The sequence below is a fragment of the Aphelocoma coerulescens genome, chromosome 2, assembly GCF_041296385.1.
Source record: "Aphelocoma coerulescens isolate FSJ_1873_10779 chromosome 2, UR_Acoe_1.0, whole genome shotgun sequence".
NCBI lineage: Eukaryota > Metazoa > Chordata > Aves > Passeriformes > Corvidae > Aphelocoma > Aphelocoma coerulescens.
This window is the reverse complement of record NC_091015.1, coordinates 17,697,313-17,709,361: the sequence shown is the minus strand read 5'-3', so window position 1 is coordinate 17,709,361 and position 12,049 is coordinate 17,697,313. Positions and strand designations below refer to the sequence as shown.

Below are 12,049 nucleotides of genomic sequence, written 5' to 3'. Positions count from 1 at the left end.
TACATTGACAGAACACGCTGGGCAACTGCTCAGCTAAATCTGCGTCTGTTGATTTTGGTAATGAGGTGTCCCCTTACTTCTCAAGTATACATCTGTTCATACGTGTCAATGAACAATACACATGCAACTGCATGTCTGAAATGACACTTGGGGATTATTATATTATAAATTGAAGAGAAAAAAATAAGCAAAAGCAAAGCAAAATAAGCTTGACCCATATTTTCACATTATCAGTATATGTTTTCTTAAAGAAACAAAAGCAATCTCCTTCCCAACAAACTCCGAAACTAAGGACTTTTTTCAGGTTGATTTTGTTGCCTTTTTTTTTTCTTGTTTTATTTTTAGTCATGGTTTTCTAGAAAGGGAAAATTATATGCCTTCTAGCTCCCCATTCATGGATATGTACAGATAAGTTTTTAATCAGTACAAGGAACTATAGAGCTGTAATGTCTTGGCTTGGTAGTACTTCCGTAATATTGCCCATGTAAACAAAATACTTTAGCAGTGATGGTTCAGAAGCCATTTTGGAAAGTTGAATGAAGAAGTACTGAGTTACCAGATTCTTTTCTGCGTTTGCAGGTTGCTTGTCACCTCTAACTTTTCTGGCAAAGTCCCTGTGTTTACAACCTGCAGGCTAGTGGTGACCATGTCAGAGGCACTTCAAAGCATACTTTAGAACAAATGTTGTTAGCTTTAAGTTCTGCATAAAATTCGATGCTCTTGAACAATTTCATTGCAGGACATTGGATAGTACCTACTATTTTAATATTAGCATTTTAAAAGTGAGGAGTTCTGGAGGATTTACTTTCTTGTGAGGTATATCTAATCATTGTAGTTTGAGAGCAACTGCACAGCTTGGCAACAACAGCCCTCTATAGCCAGCTAATGAAAATGTAATAAAACTTGAAGTTCTTCATACATTCAAAGTCACATAAGGAATATTATGTGATGCATGCTTTTGCTGAAATGAGCTCTCCTCATTTCACTTGAGAAACCACTGAAAGAAACAGATGTCAGCAAGATTAGTTAGCTTAGCTATCCAGAAAGAAGCACAATCTTTTTTGGATCTTGACAGCATCTTCAAACCTAGAGTTGAAGTTGATTTTGATACAGGGGATTTTTAACGTAATAGCATCTGACCTTAAATGATAGGGGAGAGAAAAACATGTAAGTTTAATGACATCTTGTGCCTGGTGCTGATTATAGATGTCTGTAAAGTTCATATTTACATACTGGATTTGGAATCGAGTAAGCTTGCTTTGCTTTGAATTTCTGCTTGTATGTTCCCATTTGTTGTGATATGGTTTGATGGAGAAAGACCAGGAAATTATTCTTCCCAAGTAATAGTACGTGTGGTTGTGAGGGGGTTTCACTACACATTATTGAGAATGCTTCTTAAAGCAACCCCTTTTTGTAGAAATGGCTTATAGTGTCACGTACAGTTTGCAAAAAATGTTCAGGACATTTTATTTCCTGTTGAGTGTGTTTTTATTAGGCAGATCCTATGGTGAAGAGTTGGTAGAAGTGCATAAATGAAACCATATCTCTCCCCTGCTGGAAGAGTTGGGTTTTTTCCCAGTAACTGTGTTTAGCAATTTACTAGTATGATTTCCCAGTAAAAGCCATAGTTAATTTGGTCAGTTAATGAATACAGTTCTGATTTATGCTGGTGTAACAAAAACGAAAGTAATTGTGATTTCAGCTAGAAATGTTGGATGGCTATCTTGGCTTTGCTGCGTGACCTGGACCTTGCATAGATGGCACAGCAGAAGATACTGAAATTGATAGCTTTACAACTCCATTACAGTATTGCTTTTCAGAGAATTTTTCTTAGCAGATTTTTTAACATTAGAGAGAGAGTGCGTGTGTGTGCGTGTGGACAAAGAGAATGGCATTACTGTACATCTCCTCAGCACATATCTTATCCTCAGGGCCTTGTTAGCAACAAAATTTGCAGTGTGGATATACAACCATAAAAACTGGAGCAGAATATCCAAGGACACTCTTTTCCTAAATAATCTACACAGAAGTGACCTTCAGCATACCAGTATTTGAAGAAGTTTGGATTCCTTCCTTCTTCTCTTTGATTTTTTTTCCTCCCACACTCTGGTTTCAGTAGACTAATAAGGAAATACTCTGTGTTGCAGACAAGAAGCCCAAAGCCGTCCCAGAGCCCACAGCCCAATTTGGGTGACCACACAGAACACCTCTCTGAAGCATCTGCTGATTCCTTAGAGGCCATGTCTGAGGGTGATTCTCCAACCCCCTTTTCAAGGGGCAGCCGCACACGGGCAAGTCTTCCTGTCGTGCGGTCAGCAAACCAAACGAAGGAACGATCACTGGGTAAGAACCTGCTTCAGTCCTTCTCCATTCTGTGCTTAGTCCGTGTTTTCTATTTGTGGATTTGAAACAGTCTTTAAATAGTTTGGGGTTAAAAAAGGAAAGACTTCAGCAGCACATTATTTTTCATGTCAGGTTGTTCTTTGGAAATGAACTAGGTATGGGATACTGAGTAACTTGGGGGAATGGTGAAATTGTTTTCATAAGATCTGAAAGTGTGATGGGAGCATAGTAGACATGCAAGGAGAGCGATGCAGGCCCTGACATGAAATGCTGAGTAATGGTTAAAACCCACTATTACAAACACTTTCTGCCAAGCCTGCACAATATGTGGCAATGAACTTAATACAAGATTGTACCCTCATTTTCAGACAGGAGACACAGGCTTTTTCACTTTGCCATCTCGTCAAAGCCAGACTTAGTTGAAAGAAACCTAGAGATATTTTTGCCTTAGTAATCCATGTTACTGAAAAGGTTTGTATGTGCATGGTGGTAGCTTTCCAGGCAGAGGATTTGAATGGATATGCTGATGGAGATGCCCTTTACTTTGGGGCAGTGTCCTTCTGTCTGCCCAGTGACAAGAGTGATGTGTCAGCATAGGTGGACAGCTCTGGTTCCTGTGTTCTGCCCATATCTCAGGGTTGAATTCAGCCCAGCTGTGAACCAGACCTCCTTTTATGATGGCGAATTTTGTCTCAGAGACTGTGCTCAGCTGATGGATGGTAGGAGTAAAGGCTGTTCTTTTGAGAGAAGACACCAGAGGGCAGTTAAAGCGTTTTGGGAAGGTGCATAACTCGTGCAGATTGCTGAGGAAGGCAGGTTTTGCTCACAGGTAATAAAGTGAAATGCTGCTTTCCTGTAGGCTCATCTCCCAATATAGAGAGTGACACAAATCGAAGACTGGACTGTAAATCATACCATGCTTGTAAGCTTGTCACGGTGGTTTACTCGTCCCTCAATAATCTAAGACAGTTTCTGTCAAGAGTAGTATGATATGTGACAAACAACAACAAACATGAAGAAAACAGGGCTGGAAGGGGTCCCTGCCTCTCCCAGAACTGCCAAGTGAAGAGCAGAGGGGCTGGAAATAAGGGGCTGATCCCTGTCTGTGCCAGCTCACAAAGTGGCTGCCCTCCCACAGCCTCCTGGGCCACCAATATGTTGAACTTTTGGGGGAGAAATTTGTAAGACTTCAACCTGGACAAGACTTTTTAGTTTTGAGGTGTTTTTAAGAGCACATGTAAGTTTACTGTACATGCAGAGGGTTCATCTCTGCCTGTAAGTCACTGCTGGCTATAGCATCCTCAGTATGGCTTACTTCACCCCAGGGTTTTCTGGAAAACTTGTATTTGCTTCAATGTGATGTTAAGTGATTGAGCCTTTGCAACTCACGGTCCAGCCCCACTGTGTGGGCTGAGGACCCCAGAGCTGGATGCAGCACTGCCAGTGTGGTCTCAGCAGAGCAGGGACAGAATCCCCCTCTTGACCAGCTGCCCACACTGCTTTTGGTGCAGCCCAGGACACATTTAGCTTTCTGGGCTGGGAGTGCACCTGGCTGGGTCATGTCCAGCTTCTAATCTACCAGCACCCTCAAGCCCTTCTGGGCAGGGCTGCTCTTTCTCTGTCCATCCATCCCCCAGCCTGTGTTGATACCGGGGGGGTGCCCTAACTCGGGGAACCTTGCACTTGGTCTTGTTAAACCACGTAAGATTCCCATATGCCCACTTCTTGAGCATCCCTCTGGATGGCATCCCACTCCTCAGGCATGTCAACAGCGTCACGCAGCTTGATGTCATCTGCAAATTTGCTGAGGGTGCACTCAATCCCTTCATCTATGTCATTGATACAGCATATTAAATAACACTGGTCCCAATAGAGACCCTGAGGGACACCACTTGTCCCTGATGTCCATTGAGACTCTGAGCCATTGACTACTACTCTCTCGATGCAACCATCCAACCACTTAATTATCCATCTAGCAGTCCACTTATCAAATCTATCTCTCTAATTTAGAGAGGAGAATGTTGTGGGGACCATGTCAAAGGCTTTACAGAAGTGAATATATATTCCCTTGTCCACTGCTGTAGAAGCCCATCGTAGAAGGCCACTGGGTTGGTCAGACAGGACTTGCCCTCGGTGAAGTTGTGCTGGCTGTCCTGAATCAACTCCCTGTCCTCCATGTGCCACACACACGTGTGTATGTATGATCCTTTCCCCAAGTGTTCTCAGCCTCAAGGTATCTTCAGCTTAGAGATTTCCTGGTTATGATTTCTGCCTGTATAATAACCATCAAGATATGTCTCCTCCAGGTATTTGTTCTGGCCACCTTTGATCCCATGTAAATTTTTCACATCTGCAGCAGTGCATCTGTGACTTTGGCAGCAAGTTTCTGTTGGTTTACTGCCCAACCATTGCTTTCCTGTTGCTTTGTTTTGTGTGTGTTTATCAGCTCTAAGTTATGCTCCCTAGTTCTTGTGTTGGAAGTGACAGAAAACATCAGATTGCTATCTGCTTCCCTCAGGCCATATCTGATTTCTTTGGCCTGTCATTTCCCTCAGGTCATCTCTTCTCCAGACTGAGAAGTGCTGCTATAACCACTTGATCCTCATCCAGAAACCATCCTGGACATTTGATAATCATTGTTGCCCTGAACATTTTGCAGTTCAATAATATCTTTGTGAAGATGAGAGAACCATAAGTTCACTGTTAAGTTGTTCATTCTTAAACCCTTTTTTCTGCATCTCTTGCATGTACTGAAGTGTGTTGTCCAGGCCCTAATGGAGGACAGCCACATGAAGGTGTACTATTTTATCTCATGGCCAGGATTTCAGACCCTGCAAGACACCCTGTCTTTCATGTACCACAGACCAGGCCCCAGCTTATCCCATCATGAACAGGCCAAAATCAGGAGAAAGAAAAAAAAAAGCAAACAACAGCGAAGCGATGTAAGATGAAGCATTTCAGTTGAGAGTTTTTAGATTTGAAATGAATAAAATAAGTCTTTTCTCTCTGTATTGCAGGAGGGGTCACAGATATGTGTGTGGCTTAAGGGATCATCAAATTAGCCAAATAGGAGGTAATATATTGTCATCACCCCACAATCTGTCTTTCAAGTTGCTCCAGGAACTAAGTAATAAGAAATAGCTTGTTTTAAAAGGTAGTCTAAAAATTATTCCAAAATAGTTGCCTTTTTTTTTTTTTTGTTATGTGCACTTCTTTTATAATAATGTCCTTTTCAATTTCTTCTGCCACTGTGTTCTAACAACACCATCAGCAATGTTCTGAAATTTTACTTTTGAGATGCTTTGCACGCTGTGGTCCTGTTTGGTTCCAGCTGTAAAAGGGGACTGTTTATTTAAAAAAAACCAGGAAACTGTTTATAACTTCAGATTTTAAAGTGTCATGAAAGTACTTCTATTCACATGATTTTAAATAATCTGTGTATAATCACCACCCTTTCCATATCTATTAACTTTTTAATTTAATATATTTTAAATACAAATTATTTTTTGATCCTCAACCAGCGTAATTTCAGTGAGGAAAATAATGAACTTTTGTAAATTTTTATTAATTTTACATTGTATATCTCAATGCCATCTTAAAAAACTGATATTTTCTTTTTGAAATTCTAATTGTTCTGTGGGTTCCTATTTTACTAGCTGTGTGTGAGTCAGTTTGTTTCTAAATTGTGGTCTGAATTAACATAGAGCCTGAGAAAGAATAACAGAAATGCATTTTGGCTACCTCACTATCATGGGTTTGTCAGTCAGGACTAATCTAATAGGACATGGTATTCACGTGGAGTTGACCTAGAAAACAGTATTCCAATTGTGGGCCCATTTAAAATTTCAGCCACAGCTTTTGAAATTAAGGTCTTTCTTGGCTAAGAGGTCCACCAGAAATCAACACTTTCTTCATCATTGTGCAGCCTGGAGACAAAACAAGATATTAAAATAAATGAATTCACTGTGCAAGAGAAAACTAAATGTATTTTAAAATATCTATTTGAAAGCTGGGAGCTTTTCCAGTGCGATAACTGTGGGAAAAAAATTATCTAGCAAAACTGTCAGTGAGAATCAGCTGAAACCTGGAAAGTGCTCAAAAGTTTTCAGCAAACTTCACTTGCAATTTGCCTGGAGGAAGCAGAACCTGACAAGCATCCAGAGGTTGCACCAGCAAGCGCCTGTGGCCGCTCTGCAGCTCGCTGCTGTCCCCTGCTCCGGTACCTCCTTGTGAAATGAAGGCTGACAAATGTGTTCACTTGTAGTCTCTCGTGTGGTACATCTGTCCAAACAATGGGCAGCATCCTTTGTAAGGGCAGGCACTGGCATCCTGTGTGGTGATGGAGTGGCCAGGGCAGTTGATTCGATGGGTCACAGCCCTGAAGGGCAGGGTGTGATCACGACCTCCCACTGCAGCAGCAGCTGTTGGTGCTCCTACAGGATCGGGCTGTACAGGCAGGGTTGGATGAAGGAAGAATGTGGTACAGGGGGGGGATTTCCATAAATGCACAAAAATTTGGGTTTGAGAAGTGACTGAGGAGGACGGAGCTTTATGGCTCAAGGGTTGCAATCATCCTTTCTGGGTGCCCCAGCTGGAGTGCCTGGCCACTCCAGTCTAGATGAGTAAAGAGCAAAGGATGACCAGGCTCCCTGCTAGTAAACCCATGCCTAAAGTTAGGTGTGTGGAAAGGCCTCTTCAGAAATGTTTGAGCCTGCCAACATTTGCATTTTATTTGCATTTGGAGGGATTACATAAAGGAGTAAAATTATACAAATGCTCAAGGATTGGCATGGGGAGGGTCTTAAGCGATCATGGAGTATTCTGATTATTATTTATTAGCCCCCAAACCCGAGTTTTGGCAGGCACAGGTTTTAATGTCTGATTAATTCGTTTTCTGCCACCTTATATGGAAATGCCATTACTAATTATAATCATAACACCTCAATCTTTTGTAGCAGTTCTTACAGATGTCTCCCAAAGCCTGGTAAAAAAGAAAGTCAGGGCCACAGTGACAATTTCACACATAGCAAAGCCTTTGCAGAGAGACAGATCATTGCTTTTCAGCTGGCGGTAGAAATAACTCCCTATTCGTGTGTATGCAAGATGCTGTAAGACACACAGAGAAAAATTTAAATGGTAAAGGTAGACATATATTATATTGGAGCTAATTGATTGTTACTTACTATTTATGAGCTAGAAATTAAAATAGGCATGTAAAATCAGACAGAAGACGTGTGAATGGCCATAGACTTATTATATGAGAAGCCTGTGATTTGCTAGCAGTGGCACTGCCCTCTCTGATTCCTTAGGGCATGATTTAAGCCTAATGAAGTCAGCAAGAACTTCAGTTTAGTTCATGGGAAAAGAACTCCCTGGGAAGTGCATTTCAAGTTAAGGCTAAGTATAACTTTAATGTATTCAGTCACCTTAAAGAATTTTCCCTATCTTGACTTTTATAGTGTATGCAAAGCAGCCAACATGCAAAAAGGTCATGTAAGTATTTGCTGTCATGGTCAGATAGCTTAACAGCAACTGACAGGTCTATAGGAAAAACAGCCTGAAACAACTAGTTCCAATTAATGAATTGAAACACAGACCTTAGGAAATATAATACTCTAACGTAGCTCAAATTTTCCTTCCAGCTTTTCTAGACTTTTATTTTCTTTCCTATTTCTTCAAATTATAATAGCTAAAGGTTTTGGACTTGGAAAGAAGAAAACACACACCTCTTACCTGAAATCTTTTGTAACAAAAGAAGGTAAACAATGATACTGACATATCAGAGTTTTTTCTGTTCCATTTATTGTCTCTATAGGATATGTGAAAGGCAGGTATATAAAAGAGTGAAATATGTGTGGCTGCACTTATGCCCACAATTACTGTTTACTTAAGAGTTTCTTTCTCCTGTGATAAAATATGTTGTGAGTACCTGAAAAAATGCTTCCAAGGAGCAAGATCCTATTTAGTACATACTGTCTCCACAGTGGCACATTCTGTCTGCCACCAAAAAGCTGATATGCAGGATATTTTGGATGCTGTGTCACACTGGAGCTGAATTTTGTTGCAACAATTTTTGTATCAGCATGGATCTAATGGGTTCATTGCAGTGATACTGGAGTAGAAGATGTACAGTGTGCTAAACAAACCCATTAGTTATGTTAGTCTGTGTCTGTCACTGCTATATCTGTTGATTGACTTTTGAATGCAACCTTTATTAGTTATGTGCACTGCAGTAATACTAAAGAACCTTGAGTAAAAATGATGCCTCACTGTGTTGGGTAATATGTGGTGACAAAATACTCCTATTTCAGAACCTTGCAACATGAATAAATCAGAATGAAAAGTGGTGAAAATAGTAGGAGAGGTAATGAGTGTACAACCTGGATGAACTGAATAAAGCTATGTCAGGGTAGCAGTGGCTTTTCTCTTTACCCCAAATCATGCCCTCACTGAAGGTGTAATATCTTTATCCAGCTCTAGTATCGCTTCATATTCTGATTTAGCAGCAGGAATTTGAGCCTTCAGCATTTGGTGTCTGCTGGAAGACAGATTTGGCAGATGGAGTAGCTTGTACAAGCCTTCTTCCTTCAGAGGAAAGGTAGGAGGCCAGATGGAGCTGTCCCATGGGTTGTATCTAGCACAGGAGCTATCACTTGGATAAATATGATCTAATATTTGTGTCAGATAAAATTTTTAAGTCTACCTCTAATACAGTAAGTCACACAAATACCAGAGCCTTTCATTTGACATGGGCATGCAAAGGAAAAAAGTGCATTGCAATTGCATGCATTGTAAGAAGTGTAAGGCTTTGGCCAAACAGAGAAGCAGAGCCTGTCCCTCAGCTCACTGAATTTAGGATTTGCTGCCAGGGCTGACAGCAAGTCCCTGAATGAGGACAGCTCTTGGATTTAATCATTGCTCCCCATACTGTTTATATATTTGGTAGCGATTCTAATGCATAGTTACTATGCTGGGCCTAAGTTCAAATTTCTGTTCCCAGAGGGGAATAATGTCATCTCTGTGGTATCTCTTGTATTTGTTCTTGTTCTGTATCTCTTTTCTGCACAGAGTACCCAATTCAAACAGGATAAGAGGATAATCACTGCATCAGAAGCTTGTTGATAGCCCACTGATTAGGGTGCTCTCTTGGGACAATAGGGGCAATGGTCTGAGCAACTCTAAAGATGGGAGCCCTTCTGGATAATTTTTCAACTACTCGGCTGTTTCATAGGAGACAGGTGCTTGTACCACTGCTTTGCCCAATTACCTTCTGTGATGAATTAGACCATCTGTGGGTATGAGGGCAGAGCAGTGGATGTTATTTATCTTGGCTTTAACAAGGCCTTTCACATCTCTCATAGCCTCCTTGTAGCCACATGGGGGAGGTAGGGGTGGCCTTCAGGGTCTGTAACTGGCAGCTGGGTTTAGCTGTGTTCTTCAGGGCTGGACTCTGGGGCCAGTGATTTTTAACATCAGAAATGGTTGTTGGGATGGAATGAACCACCAGTAGGGTCAAGTCTGACACTACGTTTGAGAGAGCATTTAGTGTGCTGAAAGGTCAGATGGCCACTTCACTGGGACCCAGTGAGCCAGAGAAATGGACTAGCAGGAGCTTCATGAAACTCCAGAGAGGCAAATGCAGCCTTTCACCAGGGACAGAACAGCCCTGCAGCAACACTGGCAAGGACAGGTTGGCTTGGTAGCAGCTTTGCAGAAAGGACTTAGAGTATGACAGCAAGGTGACTGTGTGCTAGCAGCATGTCCTTGCAGCAAGGGAAAACTGCATAGCTGGCTATAGGAAAAATTCAGCCAGCAGGTCAAGGGGAATGATTATTTCCCTCTTCTCACCATTTGTGAGGTTGCACTGTGTCCAGTTTTGGTTCCCCAATAGATGAAAGATAATGACAAACTGGAGTGAGTCTAGGAAATGGCCTCTTGGCATTCTTCTTAATCATGCACCCTAAAGTCTTGGGTTCAAGATCCTGTCTAAAGTAGCTTGTGAGGACTTCACACAAAGTCAAGCTGTTTGTTAGAGCCCACAGAGGTGAATTTTTGGTGTGGTGCCACAGCCAGCTGTGCTCTTAAATGCTGATGGCTCAACCCCTAAATTTGCTACTGACAGCAGTGATCTTTTTAGAAATGAAATAACTTCAGAAGTATTGAAGAGAATTCCTGCTGTAAATACAGAACATGTGGTAAATGGAGCAGAACTACAAAGGCATGCATGGCCTACGTGACTTTAATGCTTCATGTCTATGGATTATTCAAATGGTCACATTCTGCACTTGAACACATCAATTGCACCTTATTTAGTACTAAAAAACAGGGTTTATAAAAATAGTCATTACTCAAAAATTAGTTTGATACAGCTGATTTATACAGAAAGGAAATGTAATTGGGTAGAATTTATCTTTCTTCATGTTTGTTGAAGAGGAAGAACGAGTAGTCCAAGAAATTTAATTGATATTTTCTTGTCTTTTTTGCTTTTGCCCATTTAAAATTTACTAACAATAATGCCCCTATGTAAAGTACTTGACTGCAGTGGCCTTAAATGCTTCACATATCTGTGTAGTCTTTGGCATACACATCCTTGGAAACTGTACTAGTCAGCTTGGTAGCTTTGGCTGGGAGCCAGCCATGGCTTACTGGCTTCTTCAGAGGTCAAGGGCTCAGCCTCTGGTGGACTAAAGCAGAGCCTGCATGGACATGTCCCGTGCCTCTGTGTGTGGAGTTCTCTGATTTTACTGTGCTGAACTGGAATAGGTGCAGCATGGCAGAGCCTGTGTGCCCTCTGAAAAATAGCTCTGGTACACACTCTGGTTCTCGTTCATCTCACTGAGTTGTTCAGTTGTCATTTTTAAAGTATTTTTTCATTAAGTATCATAGGGATTTTGTGTTCTTCCAAGTTTGCTGGCATTGTTTTGTCAGTTCAGGGCATGAAAAAGTCACCTTGATGGTCAGTTGGGCTATTCTGTGGAACAGAATGCAACTATTGTCCAAAAGTCATCCTACCAGAACATGGATTTCCACCTGGGGAGCTGGGTTAAACTGAAATTGTTGTCTCAGAATCTCTAGATGACAGAAGTAACTTTTTACAGTAGATGGACTTGCTGATATAGGTATATAGACAAAGTTGCCTTTTGGCAATAGGGTTTTTCACAGGTTTTATCAGAAATCAGATGGGGAAAATACTGGGTTTTCTTTAGGTAAAAACAGTTGTCCATTTTCTTTGTGGTTTTTACTTATTCTTCTTAGCCAGCTAAATGTATTTGTCTGTAGAAAAGTGCTAGTATTTTAGTGGCAGTTTAAAACCTTTATTTTTCATAACACTTTGGTAGGAAATTTATGTTACTACTGAGTTTTCCATCTGTCTTTTTCATTAAGGAACAAAATATTGCAAGTCACTGTAAATAGCATAGAAGAATGAAATAGCAGTAAAAAGCAGTACTGGACTAAATTAAACAGTTCCTTTTTCTTTTTTTAAATAGTTATCAAACAACTTAATACCTTAAACAAATCTCTTCAGACTATTCTGCAGAAAAAATAAATAAAATAAGTAGTTGCTTTTATTCATTAGAAGATCTACTTTTTTATTCTCTTAGTACTTGAAGACAACTAAGTATATTTATAGAAATTTTCTGAATGTGGAAGACATATTTTCAGGAGGGAGTACTAATAGAAGTTATTATGAGAGCTTCAGGCTAGA

General features: G+C 40.8%; 1 protein-coding gene across 16 annotated transcripts in view; it reads left to right on the top strand.

Annotated features, from left to right (window-relative positions):
* Positions 1-12,049, top strand: part of KIAA1217 (KIAA1217 ortholog) — a 372,020-nt gene that overhangs the window by 275,337 nt on the left and 84,634 nt on the right. For all 16 annotated transcript variants that reach the window (XR_011148957.1, XM_069006635.1, XM_069006633.1 and 13 more), the window contains one exon: positions 2,148-2,343. Coding sequence is in view for 15 of the 16 variants with exons in the window: in XM_069006635.1 (XP_068862736.1) it covers positions 2,148-2,343 (196 nt within the window). In the remaining variant the exon portion in view is untranslated. The remainder of the gene's footprint in view (positions 1-2,147; positions 2,344-12,049) is intronic.